This window comes from Oryctolagus cuniculus, chromosome 3, assembly GCF_964237555.1.
Source record: "Oryctolagus cuniculus chromosome 3, mOryCun1.1, whole genome shotgun sequence".
Lineage (NCBI taxonomy): Eukaryota > Metazoa > Chordata > Mammalia > Lagomorpha > Leporidae > Oryctolagus > Oryctolagus cuniculus.
In genome coordinates, this window is record NC_091434.1 from 24,216,174 (window position 1) to 24,242,774 (window position 26,601).

The 26,601-nt window shown below is 39.8% G+C and overlaps 1 protein-coding gene across 2 annotated transcripts in view; it reads left to right on the forward strand.

Moving 5' to 3' along the window:
- ABCA12 (ATP binding cassette subfamily A member 12) overlaps nucleotides 1-26,601 on the forward strand; it is a 183,853-nt gene that overhangs the window by 39,151 nt on the left and 118,101 nt on the right. For both annotated transcript variants that reach the window (XM_051848235.2, XM_051848234.2), the window contains exon 3: nucleotides 19,749-19,902. In XM_051848235.2, coding sequence (XP_051704195.1) covers nucleotides 19,749-19,902 — 154 coding nt within the window. The remainder of the gene's footprint in view (nucleotides 1-19,748; nucleotides 19,903-26,601) is intronic.

Sequence of the window (26,601 nt, forward strand, 5' to 3'; positions counted from 1 at the left end):
CCTTGGATCACAATATTTCCCATTCCTTATCATCTCTCTGTGCTTATCTTTAGCTTATTACCCTCCTTTCAATCCAGGGGTCCTGACTTCTACTATCACCCGTATTACCTGTTATAGTTTTCCTATAACTACACATTGGTCTTTTCACTTACATTTGGAGTCTGTTGATTACATTTTACTGGATTCCCCAACTGCCTATGCCTTGTGGAAGCAGATTTATGCTTTGTTGAACATTTCTGCCCTTCTTCTTACCCTCTTCCTTCCCCTCTTGCTCCAGTAACTCTAATGCAGTAACTTACAAATATAAATTGCTGAAATGTCTGTTGAAAGAATCAGTGGAATTCAAAGCTACAGAACCAAAAATCTTACTGTTATGTGCATAAAGCTAAAATGGAGGAGACAGAATTGTTACATGTAGAAGCAAATTTAATTTAGGCCAGGTCTCGTTGAATTAAATTCCATTATGAAACATTTATGTATAAGGAATTAGCATTTAATATACCCAGGACTATGGTAAAGATTTTACATAGAATGTCATGCTTGATCTTCAAAAATATCACTCTGAGGTTTCCTTTTTGCCTCCCCATAGGAAAGTAGGAATTGAAATCAGTTGGCCAAGGTCATACAGTGACTGATCTGGAACCTTGCTTGGAGTACTAAGTAGGGCTAACATTGCACAAATCTCCACTATAACCTGTTGCCAAAAATACTTTAAAATCTTGTTCTGCTTCACTTAATTTCAATTTATATTTAAAACACTATGTCACAAAGTTCTTACACAGGCACTAAACACTGTGTGATTCACTCATTTATTAATTTTTCCAATTCAACAATAATTTTTTGAGCTCCTTCTCTAATCATATTATCACAAACCCATTTATGACATGGTGTACCTCTAAACCTTGCCAGTAAAGATAAAGTGATCTTGTGGAGAGTTGCAACTGCCAACAGGTTTCTGGGATCAAATGAGCGCATCACAAATCTTTATGCAGTTGGGATGATATATATGGGAAGCTTCTGGCCAAGCTCTCTCTCTCTCTCTCTCTTTAAAACAAGTATAGACTGCCTATATTTTATTTTATTTTTTAAAAAGATTTATTTATTTGAAACTCAGAGTTACACAGAGAGAGAAGGAGAGGTGGGGGGGGGGGGTGGGAGAGAGAGAGAGAGAAAGAAGTCTTCTACCCACTGGTTCACTCCCCAATTGACTGCAATGACCGGAGCTATGCCAATATGAAGCCAGGAACCAGGAGCTTCTTCTGGGTCTCCCACATGGGTGCAGGCTCCCAAGCACTTGGGCCATCTTCTACTGCTTTCCCAGGTCATAGCAGAGAGCTGGATCGAAAGTGGAGCAGCCGGGACTCAAAACAGCGCCCATGTGGGATGCCAGCACTGCAGGCGGTGCTTTACCTGCTATGCCACAGTGCCAGCCCCTATTTATATATTTTTTTAAAAGACTTCTTTATTTATTTGAAATTCAGAATTACAGCGAGAGAGAAAGAGATGGAGAGACAGAGACAGAGACAGAGACAGAAAGAGGTGTCTTCTATCTACTCGTTCACTCCTCAATTGGCTGCAATGGCCAGAGCTGAGCAGATCCAAAGCCAGTAGCCTCTTCCAAGTCTCCCACATGGGTACAAGAGCCCAAGGGCTTCAGCTATCTTCCACTGCTTTCCCAGGCTGGATTGGAAGTGGAGCAGCTGGGACTTGAACTGGCGCCCATATGGGATACCGGCACTGCAGGCAGCAGGGTTTACCCACTACGCCACAGCGCCGGTCCCAAAGCTCTCTTTTTTGACAGTGAAGGATTCCTACTCAGCCATAGAAGTTGACAAATTTCAATCTGATAGCCTTGAGGTAAGTAGAAGATTGTCCTCGGACTTTACAGTGCAGTTCCTTCTCCTGTTTCCATCTTTGGTGTTAAAGAATTTAGGAAAACAAGTACAACAGTTTTGTTTAATTTGGGTAATAAGACACTCAGCTGTTCTGACACTAGGTGAACAACACTGTTTTTGTTGTTGTTGTTTTGGCATCTGAAATAATGCAATCTATAACCACAGGTTGGGATAAATGATTATCATTGAGTGCAGATAAAAATTCTTTATAAAAAGATAAAAGGTAGAAAGAGAAACTTCATATGATAAACTTGAAAGTCATAAAAACTAAGCTGTACTCAGAATATTCCCATTTGGCAATAATGATTTAAGGGGAAAACATGTATAAATTTAAAGCTAAAGCACCCAGCATAACATACCTTGTACCTCTGTCACTGAATGGAAGACTCATGATGAGGCCACTTTGTGTCATGTGAGCATCTTTGCCTCAGTATACCCATCTGAACTATGGCTTTCAACCTCATTATTTCCAAAAGAGCACCAGATAAACAATGAAAAACAGTGTTACACTCATTCAAAAGACAGCTGAGTGTGGCTGTTTTTTTCTCCTACTCTTACACATTCTTTCTTGATTGTCCAGAGTAAAGGAACTTTGATGTATTACCTCTTCTGTTTCCCAAAGACAAGGGCCTTCAGATCACAGGGCAATTCCTTCCTTTTCCCTTGGCTTCCATGATGAGCCCAAGCCCTGATTCCTTTATGCTGAACTCCAGTGTCCAGACCTCTAACTCTGATGTTCTACTCAGGGACAATCTCATGGCCAGCACAGTTTGCAGACGGCTTTCTTCACCCGGCTCTCACATCCCTCTATTCATTGCCATGTATTCGCTACCAGTTGACTCCAGGTGTTAATAACTACTAAGACATAATTTCCTATGTCTTATACATCTCAAGTAATGCAGTATATTAATGTGATCTACGAGTACATCTCCAGTGATCCTTTGCTGTATGGAAATGGCCACTATGTGGCCAGGTTAGGGCCTTCTATCAGCTTTCAGACCACATGGGATATACAGAATGGTGTGCTACAAAGAATGTGGGGCTTGCAATCACAAGTCATATATAAAGTTCCAGCTTTGTTTACTTACAAATATCACTGAGCTCTTATTACCTAATATGTAAAAAGGGAAATGATGCTTACTGCCCGTGGTTATGTGAATGAGGCTCAAATGTGATGTTATTTATAAAAGTTCTTTTAAAGCTAGAAAACATTAAGACACTTTATAGTTATACATAACTCTGTGTTATTATCATAGTAAATGAAACAGAGACCCCTTGGGCAAACTCTTTAAGAGATCATAACAGGTAATATGTATTCCAGAAAACAACAAGAGGACTGCCATTAGCAAGGGGGTCTCTTAAGGAATGGTGGGTCACCGAGTTACATATGTATGCATTGCTGTTTTCAGTGACTCTTCACGGGTTACAGCTCCCTTTTCTTGTTGATCTCATCAGGCTGGCAGCAGTGAAACCAACAAAGCAACTGCTTGTACAAAAAATGTCAATTGCCTTGGGCCTGTGTTCCTGTGAACTCTGTAGCATAATTATAAAAGTGGTATTGTAAAAAATAAACAAAATGATGCATTTAGGAGTTGGGAGAGACATGCATTAGTTAAAAGTAGCGAGTGGTAGCTTAAAGGATCCTACTCAGTATTGAGACTCTGGCTTTATCCTGAAGATGGGAGCCTTCTCAGAAAAGAGATCATTAAATACCAGTAATAACTGAATGATTTCTGTGTAAAACCTGAAGAACACACAATTGTATATGAACTCGTGAAGAATGCATCATATTTTCATCCAAGGTCTTGTGTAAAATTTATTAATAATGATACTTGCCATAGTCTAGTAAAAAAAATTATCCAATGCCCTTTTAACATTGGTATTGTGTTAGAAATTTCAAGATCTCATATTTATTTAATAGGAAAATAAAACTCATTTCTGAATCTTTTCTTCCTGATCTCCCATCGATTAAGTCCTAGTCTTAAATAGGTAATTTTGTATAGAGGAAGAAAAGAGGATATTTACTACGAACTCCTTACAAGGGTTACCTGGCATTTTTAGTACTGGCTGTAAAAAACCACCATTAGTGCAGCACACTGAAAATAGATTATGGAGTGGAAGATGGCACTTAAGATACAATAGTGGATTTTACTTATAGCCACTAACCCAGCTGCCTCCACCATATATTTACTCTTGTACTTTCTTCCTTTCCTAAAGTGTAAATAAGTGATTTTTCTCTCTTAACTGCCTAGGGCAATTTATCTTAGATTTACAAATACATATGTTTAAAGCACTTTTAAAATTTAGGTAAGAATTTGTCTAAGTTCCATAATAAATACCTGTAAATTTCTTTTTAATTTTTTTTTTAGTTCACTTATTTGAGAGGCAGGGAGAGGGAATCAGCATGTTTAAATGTTGAAAACCGCTTGTCTAAAATGTAAAGTTTCTGGTTATTTTCCCCCATACATTGTGCTAAGTAATACAATATTAAGAACTGTACAGTCTTACCAAAAGGAGTCACTGAAAAGAGTCTGGGGCTTAGGGAGAACCTGTGAGCATCTAAGAAAATCAGTGCAGCTGGCAACTCATTTTTTTTTTTGGATTGAGTGACAGCAAACAAGAAGGCAATGGCAAGGGAAAAAGACAGCTGAACTGGAAGATATTAATGGCACTGACCCAGACTTAACTGTCCCTTTAAGCCTATCAAGCAATCGATGATGAAGTTACACCAATTTGACATCTGAAAAATGGAGATCAGTTTGTGCATTTGAATATCTTCTCAGTTTCATTTCTATTATTTGTCAGTATTCTCCAGGGCTGGTACTGAGGGTCTGACATTGAATACTGATTATTTAGTAAAGTCTCCTTTTTTTGGTTGGTTGGGAATCAGAAGGCAAGGGCTAGAATCTCTGAGATCTGATCTTTCAATTTTGTAGTCAGTCACATTTTCCTGAAAACAAACCTACCATTGTCAACAGGGGGATGTGTATGTGTGTGTGTGTATGTGTGTATGTATGTGTGTGTGATACAGTGCAGCTTTTAGCTTCTTTCACCCTTTTCATATATGGAACCAGGAAAGAAAAGATGGTGTGAGGATACAAATATAGTATCTTTTAACTCTGAAGATGAACTACTTGAGAAGATTTTTTTCACATCCTTCTGTGTTCCTCTGCGTCATTAGGCTAAGAGAATAAGAGCATCTGCTTGCCAGAGACAGAAGGTACTGTTATAAAGTCCACTAAATGTACAGAAAAAGGGACAAGAAGGGGAACACAAAACATACTGCAACTCATATAGTTCTTGTGCTGATTCACATCCCAGGTTCTTCTAATTATTGGGCCTATGGGTAGAATTTAATTGTAGTGTTGGCTTAGAGAAGTCTAATGCTGGAAGGGAAGTTCCAAAATAGGGAAAGAGGAGTAATTGCCTGGAGGGAGTGGTGTCAATTAGATGTAATTCTTAGGTATTAATTCCCCCAACACAAAGATGGAATGACTAGGGTTTGTTTTGCTACTTGGTGAACTCCGTGTTTTTTCCTGTCTCTAAAGGTAAGGACAGTTATAGTTCTCTTGTCCATTAATAGTCTTCCATGTAATGGACATAAGCGATATTCAGTAGCTGTCTGTGGATTGATTTAATGAATGGTGATGCTGTTGTGACACACGCATTGGAACCATTGTCTACTCAGGAGAGGACAACTAAGAGGCTGTTTTTCAGATGGTCTGCTTAAGAATGAAGACTTCTTAAATTATGAAGTGATTTTCAGGCCACATTACCCATAACCTGAAAGAGTAATAGAATTCTATGACAGCATCCATGCAATAAAAATCAGATGCTTCTACTAGATTGGTATTCTCTGAGATTGACAATCAGGGAGAACAAAGGCTAAACACAACTCTGCATGATTTTGGGTTATGTTTATCTGAAAACTGTGAAGACCATTAATCTAAGTTTGCCAATGAAAACTATTGGAATTAAGGAGGATAAAATGGCACTGTTTCACCTGACTATCATCTCTAAAAATTAGAAGAAACTGCAGAGGGAAACTGCACTACCATTCAAGCTGTATCACTTGCCATTACTTGTGAGAATATCTTGAAAGAGGTGCCAGCTGGCTAATGGCTAACCTGCTTCAAAAAAATGTGAAGAGAGAGATCCCAGGAGTTCACAATGGGAGTAAGCAGATTTTTCTCTTAGCAGGGAAAAGCAATGACTGTCCTGGAAGCTCACTCGCTATAGTTTTAATGAATTAAGTTGTGTATTTCTAACCTGCTGAAATTTCTTGAAGGATTAACAGAATATTTGATGCTAGGAAAAGCCAATTGTTGGCACTTTTTTGGTGATGTTCCCACAAGTCTGTCAACGAAGATCCCATTAAGTAATTTGACATATAACCTAATAGTAGATAAAAGGTCTGACCCACTGAGAGCTCCAAAAACCAGCAGAAATAGGCAAAATTTGAAATGGGAGAAAGACACTCAGTTTAAACAGTGTTTTGACTTACAAAGAAGCAACTTTAGAACATATTTATTAATAATTCAAAAGCAATGCAAATAAATGGAGCATATTTGCCAACAAGAAGAAGCCAGGAGGATTATGAGAAACTCTTGAAGGACTTAATTAAGCTTGGTAATGGGGTAAACACAATAGCAGATGATGCTCAGCGGAGAGAAGATGGAAGTAATAGATAATGCATCAGTCAGGACTCCTGCATTTAATGAGCTCTGAATTCACTGTACCTCTCAGAAATATAGATCCCAGCTAGTATCATAATGACAAGGGCAAGGATGCCAGTGGGTTAAAAAAGTAAACCTAGGTCAGTGAGTTACCCCATAAAATTTGTAGAAAGGGTTGGAATTTATCAACTCAGAGAGCATTGTTAAAAAGCGATTCTTGAACTGGCATGTATACAAGATTGTATAATGAGCTTCCTCTGGTATTTCTGCAACTAAAACCTCTATAAGTCTTAACACAATTCTAGTATGAACAATCGTATGAACTATTTCAAACTCATTGACAAGCCTATAAATAACACAAGAGCAGATGCTGTGGTGCAGTAGTTTAAGCCACTGCTTGGGATGTCTGTGTTCCATGTCACAGTATCTGGCTTGAGTCCTGGCCATTCCTCTTCCAATATAGTTTCTTGCTAATGCACAGCACATCCTGTATGGCGGCAGGTGATGGCTCAAGTACTTGGGTCCATGATACCTACATGGGAGACCCAGCGGAGCTTCTGGCTCCTGGCTTCAGCCTGGCCCTACCCAGTTGTTTTAGGCATTTGGGGAGTGAACCAGCTGAGGAAAGATATCATCCCTTTCTCTCTCTCTCTCTGTATGTGTGTCTGTGTGTGTTTCTCTGCCTTTCAAATAAAAAAAAACCTAATAATAAAGATAACATAAAATAACTTACAAAATTAACATGTATCTACTATCTGACCTCATCAGACATTTTTTGGCTTCTTTGCTGCTGTGGGCTCGTCCTGTGAGGCCCACACTGTCGTTATGGTGGGGTGACGGCGATCTTCGGCAAGAAGCACTGGAGACAGTTTTGGTGAATGTGTCCATTTATTAGCAGTTAGGCACAAGCTTTTATAGGGCAGGCAAAGGGGAGTGGCTAGCTCAGGGTAGCAACACTAATTCTATAGGATAAAGCCGATACTGGCACTGCTATGCTTCTCCAATCAGCTTGAAGGTCATGTAGCCCATGTAGCCTTCCAGGCGGTCTTATGGGTCTGGGCTGCATCTGAGAGCTGTTAACAGTTACAAGGCCACTCACCAGGAAGCTGGGGTGGGGGAAATGTGCCTGGGCCCCTGCCACCTGACAGCAGTCAGGTCATATGTGGGTCTCAGTGTGCTGAGCCCTCCGGTTTTCCCTGGGGGGCATGGTGTGCCATGCCCTCTTGACCTCCTGCATAGGCTAGGCAGGCAGTCTTCCAGCCAGGCACAGGATCACCCACATGCTGTGTTTTTTATTTTAGTAAAAATCAGGCACTAAAGGTACAATTGAGGCACCAATGTAAACTCCCTGATCCTATTTTCTTCTTCCCTTTCTGCTTCCTTCCTTCTGATCCTGAAGGAAATCATTATCACAAGTCACTGACTTCCTTCAAGTAAGTAACATTGATGCGCTCATTTTGTATTTTTCATTACATATTTGTATACCTGATTACCTTAATATTATTTATATTAAGGACTTTATGTAGATGATATCTCACTTTCACATAATTTTGCACCATTACTTTTGGCTCAACATTGTTCTTCTCAGCCCTGTATGTTATAGATGTATCTCCAATGATTTGTGCAACTTGAATGTGTTCATTGTGACTTTATACTCCATTTGTAACTACATCACAGTGTATCCATGGCTTCTGATGAGCCTTTAGATTGTTTTGGGTTTACTAACAGTAATATGATAGATATTCTTTGCGTGTCTCATTGTGCATGTGAATATATTTCTCAAGGATATTTTGCACTCTGTCAAATGTGGTCAAATATTTTTCACAGTAGCTTTAGCAAGTTACTTTTCCCCACTGTGGAATGAGAGTTCCCACTGTTCCATATTCTCTCCAACACTTGGTGTTATCAGATTTTTCAAACTTTTGCCAGCCTGAGAGCCATAGAATGGAACCTCTTGATTTTAATTTGTGTTTTTCTAAGGCAGACATTTTTTCAGAATAAAATAACTTTACATTAGGAAATAGTAATTGTTAATTTTTAAAATATCGATTTTTACAGCTATCACAATTTAGGACAATACTGCTGGGGAATTTTTCTCTGCTTTTTGACATCTCCCTTCATGAGACAATGGCTTTGAAGAAGAGTAATTCTGCTCAGAGGGAGGGAGAGGGCCAGTAATATGTTGTGGGTTACAAAGCAAGCCACAGGTCACATAAATTGTCTCTTTCCAATTGGCAGAGGTCTTGGTAAGGGGATTTTTGTTTCAGGAGAAAAGTCAGGTCTGACAAGAAGATGGGGCTGCTACCTGTCAGCAGGGCCGCTTGAAGGAAAAGGTTGCGACACACATTTTCCACTGGCAGGTTGTCACACGTATCATTTGTAAGTAGACAAAATATGAATACCAAAGACCTAAATGTCACACAGACTGTTGACGAATGACAAAATCCGGAACCAGACCCTGAGGTTCCCAAGTACGGAGACCATCTGTTGAATCATAAAAGTTGCTAAGCATCTGCCTTTATGAACCTTTTTTACCCTATACAGTAATCTCAGCGGATTTCATTGGCTTTTATTTTTACACCATGGCATACAGAATTCTCTGTGATCACAACTGACTCAAATTTCTGAATGAAAAAATAGTTGTTAGTAATATCCCTCCTTAGGAGTAATTACTGAAATTCTTTTCTCTGTATCATTACTCTTAATGGATTACTGAAATCACATTTCCAAATATAATTTTCATCTTAAGTACTTAATACTGCAACATGATAATCTCTGTCCAGAAGATTCTTCTGGCTGTAACAGCAGTGATGGACAGGTGGTCAAGATTTATTTTTCTTGTGTAAGTGAGGAAATTGATTCAAGGGACAGGTAGTGGTGGCATAATACATCATTTGTGAAGCTAAGATTAGAATGATGCTTTTTAACTCTTGTTCCTATCTGATACCTTACTCATTAGAGTAATTCCTGAAAACTCTTCCAACATGCAAGCCCTGGCAACAACTCATAACCCTGCTTGGCTTCTAACAAATGCAAAGATTTGTGGGAGAAATGGAAGAGGAGACCCCAAATAAACAACCTTGTACTCTTTCCAGTATCTTGCTTGATATCCTGCATACCATTACCATATTGTCTCAGATTGTCTCATTGTCTGTTGAGGGGAACAGTACCTCATTTTCTCCCCATCTTTGCCTCTCAGTGGCAAATACCTTTATTCCCTGTTCTCCTTTAAGGATCAGTCACTGGAATACTGAATCAGTTTCTCAGATGCCCCTGTGCTGGGTAGGGGGCGAACATACTAGGAACACCTGAAGAAAAGTTCTTGGTGCCTGATGGATATGATTTCTCTCTGAATAGGAAAAGCTATGCCCATCACAACATGTTCATTCATTTTTATTTTGCTTGGTGGACACCATGAATAGATGGCTACATTTCTATTGTTCTTAGGGTTGCGTAGGACCTTTAGGTGCAAATTTGTGGCCAACCCTCAATGACACACAGACGTTTGGTGGGCATTACTGTGCTGGCTTTATTTTTCCCTCCCCTTGTTTGCTCTCAATCTGATTTCCTAATTACCTTATATTTTCCCATTATAGGTGTGTACTTTTATAAGCCTCCACAAATCCTTCTGGAATGAGATTCCCTTCTCCAAGTGATGTTTTAGATGGGTTTTGTTGAGAGACTCCCAGAAATGATCATAGTTAAGCCATGTTTAGGGAGGTGACAGCTTATAACTAAGTTTTAGTGTGTCAGACTTGAAACGAAGAAATTTTCTTATGTAAGAAAGTTCCCTCCTGAGAAGTGGGGTAGAAATGATTTTGCAGTTCTCCTTTCAGCTGGGAAAGTATGAGAGTATGGATTAAGGCATCATATCCTAAAATGTGCCCCATGGAATATTACCCAGCATTACCTTAAAAAAAAAACAGGAAGGAAAAAGGAAAGGAAAAGATATTCTATGATCATGTAAGTGGAAATATGGGATTAACTAAATTTACTCACTTTTTTTTTTTTGACTGAAAAACTTTTCAGTATCTTTAACATGCAAATGTGTTCTGGCTCTCCCAGATTGGGAGATAGAGTTTAGTTTCCCAAACTCATTTTGCCCCAGAGTCTGGTTTATAGAAATCCCTGATGCTCCCACACTCTCCACTCCCCCAAGCCCGACACCACTTTGGAGATCATAGTAATAGGAGAGGAATTAAATCCTCCACTGGGTCTCTCAATGCAGGCATGGTGAATTAACCACATGGATGCCTGGGTGATCTGGATGCAGTTAACTATTAGAACAGCACTTCCCTCTGGAAGCAGAACAGATGTAGCAGCCCTGGGGGAAGTACCTCTTCCAGAGCACCACTGTGCCAACACCAATGCTAACAGGAATTATTGGATCAGTGGAAGGGGCAGAATCTCAGGGGAGGTGATGCACCTGATGTGGCTCAATATAGTGGCTCTCGATTCACAAGCACCAGATCTTTGTGATGTTCCTAATTAGCACAGTCATACCTAGTGTATGCATCCCAGCTTAATTCTGCCCTGTCCAGAGGCTAAAGGACATTTTCCTTTTAGAAACACTGAAGCACAGTTAGGAGACTAAGTTTCATACAGAGAATGTCCTACAATGAAATGAGGACCTAGGGTTCTTTTTTTTATATTAATTTAGATGTAGAAGGAGAAAAAATAGTTGCTAAGATTCTGTTTACAAATGGCCATGGGAGGGAGATTTTTTCCCCCCGATGATTTGTGAGTCTTTGTTACTAAAGGACAAGTTTCAGGAAAGCAAACTGTTGACTATTGTTAGGTCTATCTAATAAGTCCGACAGAGCCCACTCATCCAAGATGAACCACAGACCTCAACATTCTTTGCCACATGGAAATATTTTGAGTAGCATTGGTTGAAATTTTTATTTTTAAGCTTCTCAAAATTCTGTCCACATGAGAGTTTATTATCTACCATGGATGTGTTTTTGTTATGTCTCCTAACCTTGAATCAAGGCATTTTGTTTAAAATTTAAATAGATCGGGGCATGGCCTCTGGAACCCATCACACAGCAGGGTCCCTGGAACATTCAGAAAGGAGGGAGGTACATTCTATTCTGGAGATTCATTAAGGTGAGGTCACAGAGCCCTCTGGACTGACCATCAATTCAAGTGTGCACTTAAGGGTCAAAGACATAGCATTCAATGCCACTGCAAGGTCTTGAGTCTAGACAGCCTTCTATAAATTCCTTTTCTCTTAAAAAAATAATAATAGCGATTTGTCAAAGCTATAAATAAGCCAGAGATCTTTCTTCACTTCCTCTCATTTATAGTTTCAGAACCAGAGTCCCAAAATTATCCCTACAAGGACAATTTTTTCACCTTTCAAAATGTCTGGCTGTGATAATTGTCAGTAGCTTTGAGTTCTGTGGGTTGTTGGGGAAATATGCCAGCATTGTAGGATATACCACATGTGACCCAAAATTTGTTCTCTCTATGGCTGTATCTATTAAACATCTGTGGGTGCCATATTTTGAGTGTGGGACCTTCCTTCTCACTGCTTCAAGGATGAAGAATCATGCTTCTGCCCTTAGAACCAGCTACTGTCTACCTTTCTTCCAATGGGTTTGAACTTAGTAAAGCACCTGTACTATGAAGCAAGACCTGCCTCGGGAGAATTAGGAAGAATGTGTCATGGCACCACACCCACTGAGCACGCAATACTTGAAGCACTACACCAGTTGATCCAGGTACATATTATGAATTGCTAGAGAAGGAAACCCATCATGCAACAGTCCTAAACATTCATTGGCTCAAGGCAGAGAAATGAGAGATCAGGTAGAGTAGGAAAGCCTCAGCCACTGTTTGGTAAATAAGACAAGTGATGCAACAGTATGATGAGCAATGGTAACTCGTGGTTCTCTGCAGCCTTTCGTCTTCAGAGTTCGCAGTACTCTACACAAGCTTTATCTAATTAATCTTCCTCGTACCCTGTGAGGCAGCAAGGCCCATTATCCTCAATTTGGTAGATGTGGAAATTGAGACTTAGAGAGGTTAATTTATTCCCTGTGAGTCAGTGATTCAACAGTAAAACCAGAAAGGTGTCTGTTTTCCCAATCCTGTCTGTTCCCTCTGATGTCCTGAAATTCAGCTGAACAAAATGTTGTTTTCACTCTTGTCATATGTCATACAGTTATAGATCCATCTCTGTTGTTTTATTGTTCATGTGACCTGGAGCAAATAGCTTGATTCTCTGATGTTATCCTCAAAATAGGTATAGCCCTGGTCCTGGCTTTCATACAAAATGATGTAAGATAAATCCCTTCAAAAACCATGAAGGGCTTCTTTTTTTTTTTTCTTTTTTTTTTTTTTGGACAGGCAGAGTGGACAGTGAGAGAGAGAAAGGTCTTCTTTTACTGTTGGTTCACTCTCCAATGGCCACTGCGGCGGGTGCACTGTGGCTGGCGCACCGCGCTGATCCGAAGCCAGGAGCCAGGTGCTTCTCCTGGTCTCCCATGCGGGTGCAGGGTCCAAGGACTTGGGCCATCCTCCACTGCACTCCTGGGCCACAGCAGAGAGCTGGCCTGGAAGAGGGGCAACTAGGACAGAATCCGGTGTCCCGACCGGGACTAGATCCTGGTGTGCTGGCGCCACAAGCGGAGGATTAGCCTAGTGAGCCGTGGCACCGGCTGAAGGGCTTCTTAAAACCAATGTTTTACTATTTGTTTTCAAATATGTGTTCTTTAATATTTGTCCACTAATTCAGGACATCAAATTATTTCCATGTGCTTTATTTAATACAAGTATGATGAACTTGAAAACCAGCCTCTTCCTCAACTTTTATTTTCTCTCTATATATAATGTCAGTTATGTTTTTCAAATATTAACACGGAATATTTATTTTTTTTTTAAATTTGGCAGGCAGAGTTATACAGTGAGAGAGAGAGACAGAGAGAAAGGTCTTCCTTCCATTGGTTCACTCCCCAAATGGCCGCTACGGCTGGCACGCTGCGCCTGGCACACTGCGCCGATCTGAAGCCAGGAGCCAGGTGCTTCCTCCTGGTCTCCCATGCCGGTGCAGGGGCCCAAGCACTTGGACCATCCTCCACTGCCTCCCCAGGCCACAACAGAGAGCTGGACTGGAAGAGGAGCAACCGGGACTAGAACCCAGCGCCCATATGGGATGCTGGTGCTGCAGGTGGAGGACTAACCAAGTGAGCCACGGCACTGGCCCAAGAATATTTCTTTTTTAAATATAAGAATGAGCCTTATTTAATACCTTTATGTCTACCAAGCACAAAATGATTGTTTAGAACTTATTTATTAGGGTTGGCTCTGTGATGTAGAAGGTTAAGCCTCCCTCCCCAGTGTTGGCATCCCATGTGGGCACTGATTCGAGACCTGGTTGCTCCATTTCCAATCCAGCTCCCTGCTAATGGCCTGGGGAAGCAGTGGAATATGGCCCAAGTTTTTGGACCTTTGCACAATCATGAGAGATCTGAAAGAATCTGGCTCTTGGCTCCTGGCTCCAGTTCAGCCCAGCTTTGGTTACTTCTTCCATTTGGGGAATGAATCAGTGGATGGAAGATCACTTTCACTTTCTCTCTCTCTCTCTCTCTTCATATCTCTGCCTTTAAAAATTAAAAAAAAAAGAACTTATTTATTGATGAATGATGGGTGGATTTACTTTGCAGAAAATAAATCAAGTGATTGATATTATGGATGTCAGAGTGTATTTGTTAGATTTTTAGAAAAAACAAGACTTAAAGGACCTACATCAATACATATTGACTTCATTAATTAGTTAAATTTAACCATTTTTACAAGGCATATGAATACAGTGCAACATTACTCACTGAGCTTTGTATCTGTTGAGCTGACTATAACATTAGGATGAAATTTGAAACTTTTTAGAGCCCTAAATCATGCCGTCTTCCTGTGACCCTCAGGGGTTAACTTATTTATTTGTATATTTAATAAACATTTGCTATATGCCTCACATGGTGCTGAGATCTAGGTAAGCATTTTTCTTTAAAATTGCTTGGCCTTTTCAATCTCTCAAAACAACTGCCAATTTACTGAACGAGTGCCTGGATTTTAAGGTTCAAAGTCAGGCCTACTTTTAACCCTGTGCTAAAGTCATGCTGGATCATATAATGGTTGAGTAGAATTAGGAAGAACTCATACATTTGACCCGACCTGGTGTGAGTGGTGAAACAGTACACCTGTCCTCAGGAAACAGCCTGAACCCCCAGTTGTGTGGTGTGTATGAAGGACAGCAGGTTCAGCTCCATGAATTCCAGATAAATGGCCAGGTTATATCTCTTACAATTTTAATTATACCTTGGAAAATGTAATTTAAAGCAAAATTTGTCTGAAGACTACCAAAAAGACTTCAGAATTTGTTATCAATATGCTCCTGAGAGTCATTTCCTTTATTTATATCGGGGTATTTGATTATTTGTAGGTGATACTTTTGGATATGCTGTCTCATTTTGGACTCTCGGGGTGGTGTTCAATTCTTGTGGTGTTTAATAAGGAGACACTGTTTGTATCATCAGAAGGCTTGATGCTTATTTTGCCAATGTGACCCTATATCCAAAAAGTTTAGGAAAGTATGATTCGGATCTAGCTTCCTGTAATGTGCACCCAAGAAGGCAGCCGATGATGGCTCAAGTACATGAGTACTTGCCACCCATGTGGGAGACCCAGATGGAGTTCTGGGCTCCTGGCTTTGGACTGGCCAGCTCCAACTATTGTGGGCATTTGGGAAGTGAACCAGCAAATAGAAGATATCTTCATCTCTGCCATTCAAATAAATAAAACTTTTAAAAATCAGAAAAAAAGAAAAGTATAATTCCCCAAATGAGTAACTGTATTTTTAATAAGAATTTTCCTTCCATGATTTATCATTCATCTCTTCACTGAGGTAAAGACTAAACCCCTTTCACCTGGAAACACAAAAATACCACCTAGGTTGGGTTCTGACCTGTTTTGAGAAAAACACAAAGGACTACTGTGGAAAGTCTCCAATTGTACCATTACCATAATGTCTACAAATGTCACCCAGGCAGCCCACAGAATACTGCCTGAGTCTAACGAAGTCAAGTGGAAGCAGTTTCATTATCGAAAAGACTGTGACATTTCCTTCATCCATCATACAAGAAATAGAAAACAGCACTTTTCTAGACACTGCCACTGAGCCATGGGCACTTGAATTTCTTACAAAAGTTGGTAGGATGCCGGCGCTGTGGCTCACTAGGCTAATCCTCCACCTGCGGTGTCAGCACCCTGGGTTCTGGTCCCGGTTGGGGCACCGGATTCTGTCCTGGTTGTTCCTCTTCCAGTCCAGCTCTCTGCTGTGGCCTGGGAAGGCAGTGGAGGATGGCCCAAGTGCTTGGGCACTGCACCCGCATGGGAGACCTGGAGGAAGCACCTGGCTGCTGGCTTCGGATTGGTGCATTACGCTGGCCGCAGCACACCAACTGTAGCGGCCATTTGGGGGGTGAACCAACGGAAGGAAGACCTTTCTCTCTGTCTCACTGTCTCTCTCTATCTCTCTCTCTCTCTCACTGTATGTTGGGAGAGAATTGCATTCTTGGCTGCATCAATGAGTAAAGAGACAGGAAGGAAGAAGGGAAGAGGGAGAGCAGCAGGAGTAAAAGAAAAAAGAATTGGAAACCGAGTAGAAAGAGGTGGTGAGTGTGAGGGAAACATGAAAGCAGTACACACTGTAAGACAAGGATGTTAAGTAGATCAGATGATGTAAGAGAAGAAGAAAAGAAGGATGGGGGAAGGGGAAAGCAAGACAGGAACCAGGCAGGAGAGGGAGAGGGATGAGTGTGAGGTCGGTTACCTCACAGCCAGCAACTTCAGCTTGCAGGTCATATGCATCCTTCTGCCTATTTTGGTAAATAAACATTTATGGAATTACAACCAGGCCCATTGATGTGCACATGGTCTTTGACTTTTGTACTGGAATCGTTGTATTGAGTAATGATGACAATACAGGATAGCCCATCAGCTTCAAAACTTTACTGGTCTTTAGTGAAAAGGTTGGCACTTTAACCCCCTGGATCTCAAATATCAACATGCATCGCAATTACCTGGAGGGCTTGTAAAATGGATTGCTAAACTCCATACCCAGGGTTTCTAGTGAAGTAGATCGGGGTAAGATTGAAATGTTCATTTCTAAGATTTCAGATGACGCTCATGTTGCTGCTTCAGGGACCACAGTTGGAGAACCATTGCACTAATGTTTACATTGTGTCACTAATATTTTTCTGGAAAAGTATTTTTGTGCAGAAAGAGAAAGGAAAAGCAAGCTTGATCTCTCTAGGCAAACATAGATATATGCTGATGTCACAACTGTTTACAAAGTGTCTGTTTTAAAAACAATTCTTAGAACTGAGTGTTTTATAGTTCTGGTTTCATTATTACAACAATAAAATAACAGTTTGATTTTATTTAAGTTTTGCTAATTGGTGGCCTGTTCCTGAAAGTGTTTATAGTTTGGTTTGATCAGTTCCCTGAAATAATACTGGACTATCCCCATGTGATTATCAGCTTGTGACGATCATGTGGGCTGTATCCATTTTATGAGAATGACCTCTACTACCCTTGGGTGGCTGCACAATGCCTCTGTCAGGAGCTACTGAGAAACTTAAGTCTTGAGTAACTGGGGATTCTGTTTATCACCCACTTCTAGCCTCACCTCACTCCCAAACTAAGTTGGAGTCTTCCGGATTGGATGCCAAGAATAGACGGGATCTACAGTAGCTTTTCTCGTAAAGATGAGCATGAATGTTGTTCTGGGTTTGAGACTTTGGAATCATGATACCAAGGACAATTTCCTGATTTTACACTCTGTCTCAGACCCTGAGATCTGCCTTATCACCTGCCTGTGCTGCTGTGGTCTCACAGGCATGGTCTTCCTCTGCCTGTGTCCCTAATTCTGCTCTGGCCAGCAACGTGAGCACTCAATTATTAACCTTAACTTTGTGTTCTCCGTGCTTGCTGCGTAAAGGTTTGTGAAAGACAGAGAAATGTTCTTCTTTTTCCTTCATCCCAGCATTTGGTAATATAAAAGGAACCATAATTTTAGAACCTGAAAGTGCTAGAGACACCTTCAGAACAGTGAGTTCAAGTTAAAATTAGTAGCTCTTTAAAATGTGTGATGGTTTGACTTCACCATGGCTCTGACTGGTTACTTCCTTGCACTCATCACTGAGTTTGGCAAAAGATTAAAATTTTCCTTCATAAGAAAGCTACATAAAGTTTAATTCTACTTCATTCTGTCTTGTTAGCTCAGAGGATTTCCATATTTTGCGAAAAGTCGACGTGCATAAGAAATTTTGTTACGGATGTCAAGGAAGGATGGGTGATAGAATGTGTGTTACACGCCTTGCATAGAACAGGGGATGCAACTGATGCTTAATCAGTTGGTGTTATTGGTGTTGTTGCAACTACTCCTCACACTTAAAGGTGTGTACAATCCTTGGTTAAAAGATGATAGTGAAATAAATAATGTAGGCAGTCTACACTCTGCATGGCATTGTGTTTTCTGAAATGTGTGCATATCTAAACCATGCATATCTGCATGATCCAAGTGTGACAGGTTAAATATCAGATATCAAAAAACTAAGCAAAGTGTTGTTGTGCTTTCAACAACATGGGAGCTTATTTTAAAAGAAACCCTGCGATGAATTTTTCTATGAAGTAGACTTATCCTCTATAGATATCACATCAAAGAATATTGTGGGTTTAAATTCTGTGAAGTTCCTCTCAAATAATTTACAAGTTGTAGTCAATGTCAGGGAAGGTAAAATCAGAGGTAAAGCATCACCTCTTCTAAGCTCGTATATACTGATTTATCATAGCAGCTCCTATGACACCATTTTCCTCTCCCTCCCTATTCCAAATGGCTTTGCTTGAGCTTCCATTGGTTTTAGCACTGCAGGACTCAGCACACCCTCATGCTGATAAGTGGCCTAGAGAGGAGGGATTGTCTGGCCATCTGTTGTCCTTCTATCTCTCTCTTCCATTCAAAGCAGCCACTGTGAATATTGGAGAGCAAGCAGGTACAACCCCATTTGCAGATGCATACCCTGACTGAGGGGCTACAGCTGGGATCCGTGTAGCAGAGTGGGCTACCCTAAATCGTGAACATTTCATGACAAACCCTATAAAGGACTTGCTGTATCTAGTTCTCTGCAGCAGAATTCTGTTATGGAAGCATGATGTAAAGAGCCAACAGGCAATTCAACTGCGCTTCTTTTGCTTGTTGAGGGAGTTGTACTACAATGAAAATATTGATGGGAAGTATCGTTGGCTCACTGCAGTTTTCACAAGGGTTCATTTTGGTGACAGAAAGAGGGGCTTCTTAGAAAACACCAGTGGACAGTTTGATGGGCTACGGTTTCCCCAAATTCAAAGCTTCCAATCCTAGTCATATTAATTTCTGTGTTATCTTTCTGTGATTGCTGTAAGAAATACCTGTAAACGGGACGGCTTAAAGACAACACAAACTGGGGCTGGTGCTGTGGTGCAGCGGGATAAAGCCCTGGCCTGAAATGCCGGCATTCCAAATGGGCTGTTTTCTAATCAATTCTTTTTAATGATATAAACATTTTCCACATTGACTTTTTAATGGCTACATTGAATTTAATATGGATACACTGTGATTTATTTTTAAAGTATTTTAACCAGTATTTTCTTTTAAAATTTATTTCATTAATTTTAAATTTACAAAATAAAAATTGTGAGATTGTGCAGAGTCCCTACATACATGATATCCAGCTTCCCCTATTGTTAGCATCTTATATTAGTATATTAATCACGCTCTGTAAACATCACCCAGTTTCTTTTTTTATTAACATCTCATATTAGTATAATGAAGTATTCATTGAAACTACTTCAAGTATTTCTTCGGAATATATCCCAGGAAGAGAGATTTATGGGGCCACAGGTATTTTGAAGTCTTTTGATATGTATTAACTAATGTAGCAAAATCAAGTTAACTAAAACATTGTCCAAACTTTTTCTTGTTCAGTGTCCAACATTAGTTACAGAGGTGGGGCTAATTTGGAGGATAGAGACAGTCATAATGCAGATGTAATTTCACAAAGTTGAGCTATTGCACTTCTTTCTCTTCTCTGGCAATATATATCATAGTGATGTAATTCTTATTTTTTAATTTCAGGTTATCTTGCTCCTCGAAACCTTCCTAGTACTGGCTTCTTCCCATTCCTGCAAACTCTACTCTGTGACACTGACTCTAAGTGTAAGGACACACCTTACGGGCCACAAGATCTGCTTCGCCGGAAAGGAATTGATGATGCACTATTCAAAGACAGGTGGGGGCACTTTTCAAATGTGTTGAGTAGTTCTGAAAGATCAAATCTGTTTCTTCATGAGATAACCAGGAAGCCATCCTGGGTTAGATATTGTTTTATTTTCTATGTTTATAAATGTGAACTAAATATGAACGAACAAGGTGGATACCAGCTGTAATCACCATGTTTATGTGACATTGAGAATAATGTTTTTTAGGTAAATTACACAAATTTTTGTTGTATTGTTTGAGACACACAGAGAAAGCATTGCCATAAACTGGTTTATTCTCTAATTGTTTACAAGGGCTAGGGTGGGTCAGGCCAAAGCTGGAAGTGAGATCTCAATCCAGGTCTCCCATGTGGGTGGCAGGAACCCCGATACTTGAGTCATCACCTATCACCTGATCCTTCATTGTCTGCTTGGTTAGGAAGCTAGAATCGGGAGCAAGGCCTAAGAATAGAATCTAAGTACTCCAATTTGGGATGCAGATGTCATAACTAATAGGCCAAAACCTACCCCTCAAACTTTGCTTTTTCAGATAGGTGTTCAAGGCAGTTCTTTACCTCCCTGATTCTCTACCCTGCTTCCAATTATCAGCAACAGAATGCCCTACGTGTCAGTCAAAACACAAGATGTCACAGGCCTACGATCAGTGTCGAGAGCTCCCTCTACTGGAAGAATAACATATTTCTATTACATATGTGGTACTTCCAGATATAATGAAAACCAAGAAGTGTATAAAATAAAATTAAGGCTCTTGAAATTCAAAGTAATAAAACTGAAAGGATGCATATTTGAACAAGCTTTAAGTGAAATGAATGTATGTGCTACTTTGTGGTACAAGAAGCAGCTGAAGGAGGAAGATAGAGAATCTAGACCATTTACAACCTCAATTTCTTTCCTGGGATTCTAAACCTACAGAGACACCCAAGGGTGAACTGTCTGTAGGACTGAAAACAATACTGTAACCTTGAATGAACTGTGATATAATTCTGTTTGAGATTTTTATAGGTGTCCCTCAAGATAAGATTATGTTTATCTATAATCAGAGATATTCCCTACTTTATATTAAGTTCATTGACATAGAGCACAATTTATACATTAGCATCATCATTATGATTTTGTTATCAAATAATATGGGTCATACTTAAGAGAGAGCAACTACAAGCTATTTAACGTAAAATGCAAACATGTCAAGAGAAGGCACTTGGGACACATAATTATTATGCTGCAAATTTTCCCTGGTTTTGTTGTTTCAATAACTTAACTGGGCTTAATGCTCTAAACACTGATGCTTATTCATTTCATCTATTAATTTACTGATGACATAGTGACAGGGACATCTACATGTTGTAAAGTGTTGTATATTGTATATTGTTACATATTGCTGTATGTTCAGTATTTTTTCTGAATTACCAGTAATTGGAGCTTAATTTAGAAAGTGATATAAAACAATAAAATTACATTAATATCTCACATCATACTATTAACTTTTATGCTTTATGTAGCCATGCAATGAAACAGGCACATGGTTACTGGGGAAATTGTTTTCCTTTGATAAAGAAAGTTTTACCAGCATAGCCTCATTAAGAAACAAAACAGTCTTACTCTCCTGTTCTATAAGTGAGAAAAGAAATGAGAACATTGGTCTCATCAAAAGAGGCTTGCCTTGTTCTTTTAATAGAATGTTCTTATGAAAGACATGATCTCACTGCAGCCACTACTTGCTGGTCAGTTGCCAAGGGGTTTGATGTGATTTTTGCATTTCCAGCCTCCTGCTATTAAATTCAGGCTTCTCTAGGTATTAGGTTCAGCAGGAAGTGTTTCAAAAGAATCTAACACTATACTCAACACCAACTCTAACTAGCTGTTTGAGAAAAGAAATCATTACATTTGTGGGTTTTTTGCTCATTTGCACAATGGATGATCTGACTTCACAGATTATACCCTTGTCTTTCCTCCTTACACTGCCGCTAAGAATACATCAAACGGTGGGAGCCACCGACTGTGCCATAGCTCACACAGTTGGCAAGAGGCAAAGATCATCTCCCAGAGCTCACAGGGTCATTATTTGGAGAAGTGATTCAGCATTCCTGCAGATCCTGTGGGGCAATTGCCTCTATGGGTTTGCTCCCTGGTCCTGTTGACACTCATCCATGGCTGATAATTTCTAAATTGAAAACTCTGCTCCTATTATATGGCTCCTACAGAACAGGAGAAGCAGTTGAACTGATTTTATTCAGGAATAATTATAAGGTGCTAGAGCTTTTCTTTAATCCTGAAAAATACTGATGAGCTTAAAAAGTGACCCGAAGACCTAAGAATGTAAGGCGAGTGGAAATAGAACAGATGTTTAGCCTCTTAGAACTATAAAGATAAGAGAGGATGGGTAGGTCTCACATTGTTTTAATTTCAGACTACATCAATTTAGTAGCCTTTTTGCCTAGAATCTGTGCGAAAAGAAAGGTTTAAAACTCATTTATCCACAAAGTGAAAGGTCTTAACTGCTATGCAGGTGGAATTGTTCAGTTATTTGGCAATAGTGTATTGAATGCATACAATGTGCCAGAGATTATGCCAGTAACCGTAGAGAAGGAAAATGGATAAGGCACATTCTCTGCCCTACAAACTTATAATCTAGTGGGAAAGAGGGACAAAGTGGCAAGATAACAGAAAAGTTGTTATATAACATGGTAAAGGTGATGAATATTTGTTTAGGTCTCATTATGCATAGGACATTAGACATCAAATGGTAAAAAGTTACACAGGCACCATAGGACAATGTTTCTTCCTGGGCAGTGTGGATCTTACTATTTTTTGTAATTTTTAGAATGCAGATGGATTTGGATGGAGATGTCAGTGTGTAGTTACTAGGACAGAATAGAGGAAGATATATTTAAGACAAGCCATGAAGAATCCCAAAGTTAAGGAAAGAGAAAAACAGAAGGAAGTATTTATAGTTGGCTCAGAGGAATAAGAAGGACAGCTTTGCAACTCACTGTAATGGAGAAATTACAAATTTCCTTGCCGTGCTGCCAAGTTAGTCTGCCTGTTCATGCTTAGGTAAAACATAATCTGTAGAGTATCATATGAAAGGTACTGTGACGTCATCTTCTGCCCCAGATACGTGTTCCTGAAAAACACCTGCTCTCTAAAACACTTCCTCATCTGCCCCACATAGTGCATTTTAAAACTTCTTTAATGATTTAGCTCAGGTTATATCAAGACTGAAAACTTCTTCCTTAGAATTGGAAAAAAAAAAAAAAAACCTTCAGACAAGGCAACATACGAAGCCTACTCATACTTAACATCTTTACTGACCCGATTGTTGGAATAAAACTGAGCCATGCGGAAGAGAGAGATCTGATTTGCCTGTGGATGGGTATCTGTGAGAATCATGACTCTTAAGGGATGAGAATCAGGATAAAGCATGAGAGATAATTGAATGATTAATTTTTCCCTGTGAACAATTTCTGCCTGGGGAAAGCCAGGAAGAACACCAGATTTCTCAGGGCCTCAATGACCATCACAGAATCCTCTGTCCTTATTTGTGGTTAAAAATCAGTGATGAGTGTTTTCTGGAACTGCAAATGGAACTGAGCTTAGAGCATGTCTCACATATTTCCAGGTGTCACTACATACCCATATGATTCTGGGAAGAAAAAAAAATACATATAAAAATGTAACTAACCTTTAGAGACAAAACAGAATGTCAGAATTTTCTTTCCAGGATTTGCCATCTGTCTCTTTCATGGTAAGAATTCCTTTTATAAACAGAATTTACCATGGCCCACATGGATACAGGTAGCCTTCCCACTCACAGGAAATACAGACACCCAATATAAGTATATAAATTCTACCATATAAATATATGACATTTCTCAAATGTAACTGTTGGTAGACATATCTGAGAAGAAGTAAAATCTATTCTGAGTTTAGTGCTCCTCCAAGGATAATGGTATTCTTTATCCAAGATTTTTTTTCTCTTACTAAATTCCCCTTCAAAAGAGAGCCCTCTGCCACCAAGGCAGATTCCATGACTCCAGTATCTCAGAGACGAGGTCCTGATACAATCGGTAGAAGAAAAGTTAATGATGCCACAGACGACTTGGTGATTTTATTCAGGCCTTCCTGGCTCACTCTTGGGGTTGGATTTTCTGGAACCAGGTGGGCTGAGCTCAGTGGACATCCAAGTTTTGAAAAGTGCTCTAATAGACTTTCCAAAGATATCCAGTATATGATAGATTCTATAAGGCTTCAAAGACCCTTAATGGGATTTTTCAAGTCTTTTGAGTTGGTGCTGGGGAGTGGGAATGAAAATGAATTATTGGCTGGCGCCACGGCTCAATAGGTTAATCCTCTGCCTTGCGGCGCCGGCACACCGGGTTCTAGTCCCGGTTGGGGCACCGGATTCTGTCCTGGTTGCCCCTCTTCCAGGCCAGCTCTCTGCTGTGGACAGGGAGTGCAGTGGAGGATGGCCCAGATGCTTGGGCCCTGCACCCCATGGGAGACCAGGAGAAGCACCTGGCTCCTGGCTTTGGATCAGCGCGGTGCGCCGGCTGAAGCGCGCCGGCCGTGGCGGCCATTGGAGGGTGAACCAACGGCAAAGGAAGACCTTTCTCTCTGTCTCTCTCTCTCACTGTCCACTCTGCCTGTCAAAAATAAAAAGGAATTATTATCTTAGTTCTACTTATCTGTCATAGTCTAGTATAAGGTTTCTCAACCTTTAAACTGTTGATACATGGGACCAGATAGTTCTTGCTGGGCTGTGTGTTGTAGGATGTTTAGTAGCATTCTTGGCCTCTACCTTTTAGATGCTAGTAGCTCCCCCAGGCTCATATACCCCCACACACAATTGTGACAGCTGAATATGTTTCCAGACATTGACAAATTTCTCCTTGGTGAGTAGGACTAAATTGCCCCTAGATGAGAATCACTGGTTTGCTGGAAAGGTGCAGGAAAAATTTTAATATGGCAGGTGGCTTGAATGAGAGTGGCAATTCTAAGTCTTGACTATCAAAAATACAAATGATAAATCTGCTTTAGGATCCCCATCATGTGTTCTTATTGTCCTCTGTGTATGTCTTATTTACCTATCACAATTGAGATATTGTAATCCCTGGTTTTCTTATTTGATTTACCCATTATATTACATATAGTGGGAATTTAATAACTATTGTTGAGTTAATGAGTGAATATGGTAGGTAAAGTATAAGGTACATTTGTGTGTGTGGTGCCATCCTGCGTTTCCCTTTCCAAGAACTTTTGTAAAATCGGTACCCAACAAAGGGGAGATCAAAGCCATTTTAAAAAGATGCCATCATGGCTATAAGCTGTTCCAAAGGATGTTCTTTATTATCAAGTATTCAGTGGTTACATTATGATAAAAACTCTGCCCTCTGCCAACACAACACATTGTAGACTTTTCTCAAGAAACTTAAAGTCTAAGAAGGAGGAAATTGATCATTGCTATATATGGAAAATTATTCTCACATATAGATAAAGTAATTCGATAAACCCCTAAAATGAATAAGAGGTTACAAACCCTGGTTGTGAGCCTGTGCGTTATTTCTCCTTACAAGCCAGTGCTTGCAAGTTCCAGATTATAAAATATTTGTGTGCAACTATTTGATGTCCATAAAACCTTAGATGCTGGGATTCTAAATGGATTACATCTGGAGCACCAAATGTGTAACTATGGGTCTTCAGCTTCATAGCGCTAGTGAAGATTGTGTCTTTGCACCAGGTTCTTTTGTGTGTACTTAGACAAAGTGCTAATATTGGTGAGTGCCTATGATGACAGGTCCCAGACTGACACTATATACATATTATATCATACTCCAACAAGCTGGCATGATAAATGCCATTATTTTAAATTTTAAATGATACATGCAATGGCTGAAATATTTTAGGAAGAGATGCTTAACTCCAAAACTCTTTCAGCCACACTATGGCAATATTGTCTTTTTATTTAATCAGGCATCAGATTTTATGGTCCAAGACTGTGCTAGATATTGGGAATATAAAGATGAATGAGACATGATACTTGCTTTCAAGAATGTTACAGGCTAAATGAGGAAATGTGGAAATGATACACAGGGCATAGGAGTATGAAATATGAAAGGTCTTAAAAACTCTCAGAAAATCATATTTTAGAAAAACTATGCATAGATTTCTAGATTTTTGCACCAAAATAGACTCACCTTTAACCCAAACTTTCCATGAACTTTTCGATGTAGGCACAAAGTGATGTAGGCACAACGTGGAAAGGCTAGTGCTTCTTGCCCATCACTCTAAGAAGCATATTGTGGTTTGTCTGTAAGAATAATTATGTTCATCAGAAAATTCAGAGCCTGCCATTAACTTAGGCTGGCTACCTTCTTGCCCTCCTTTAGTAATTAAATATATAGCTAATAGCATAAATTACCTTTGTTTTGGGGGAAATAAACTGTATTTTATCTTTTAGCCCTAATTCATATTTCTAGCATATATAAATATTCACAGTTTTGCATTTATTTGGGGTTCTCACATTAAGAGTTTAAATAGTTTTCATATGCAATGGAAGAGGACACCTGCCATCAGACTACTTCTTGTAAACCTCAGAACAAAACTGAAGAAATTTCTCAGATACAAGAATGCAAAGTGTACATGATGTCCCAGGCTCACACCTCCAAAAAAATGTACCACCAGGCCCATGAAAAGACTGTGGGTAACCACAT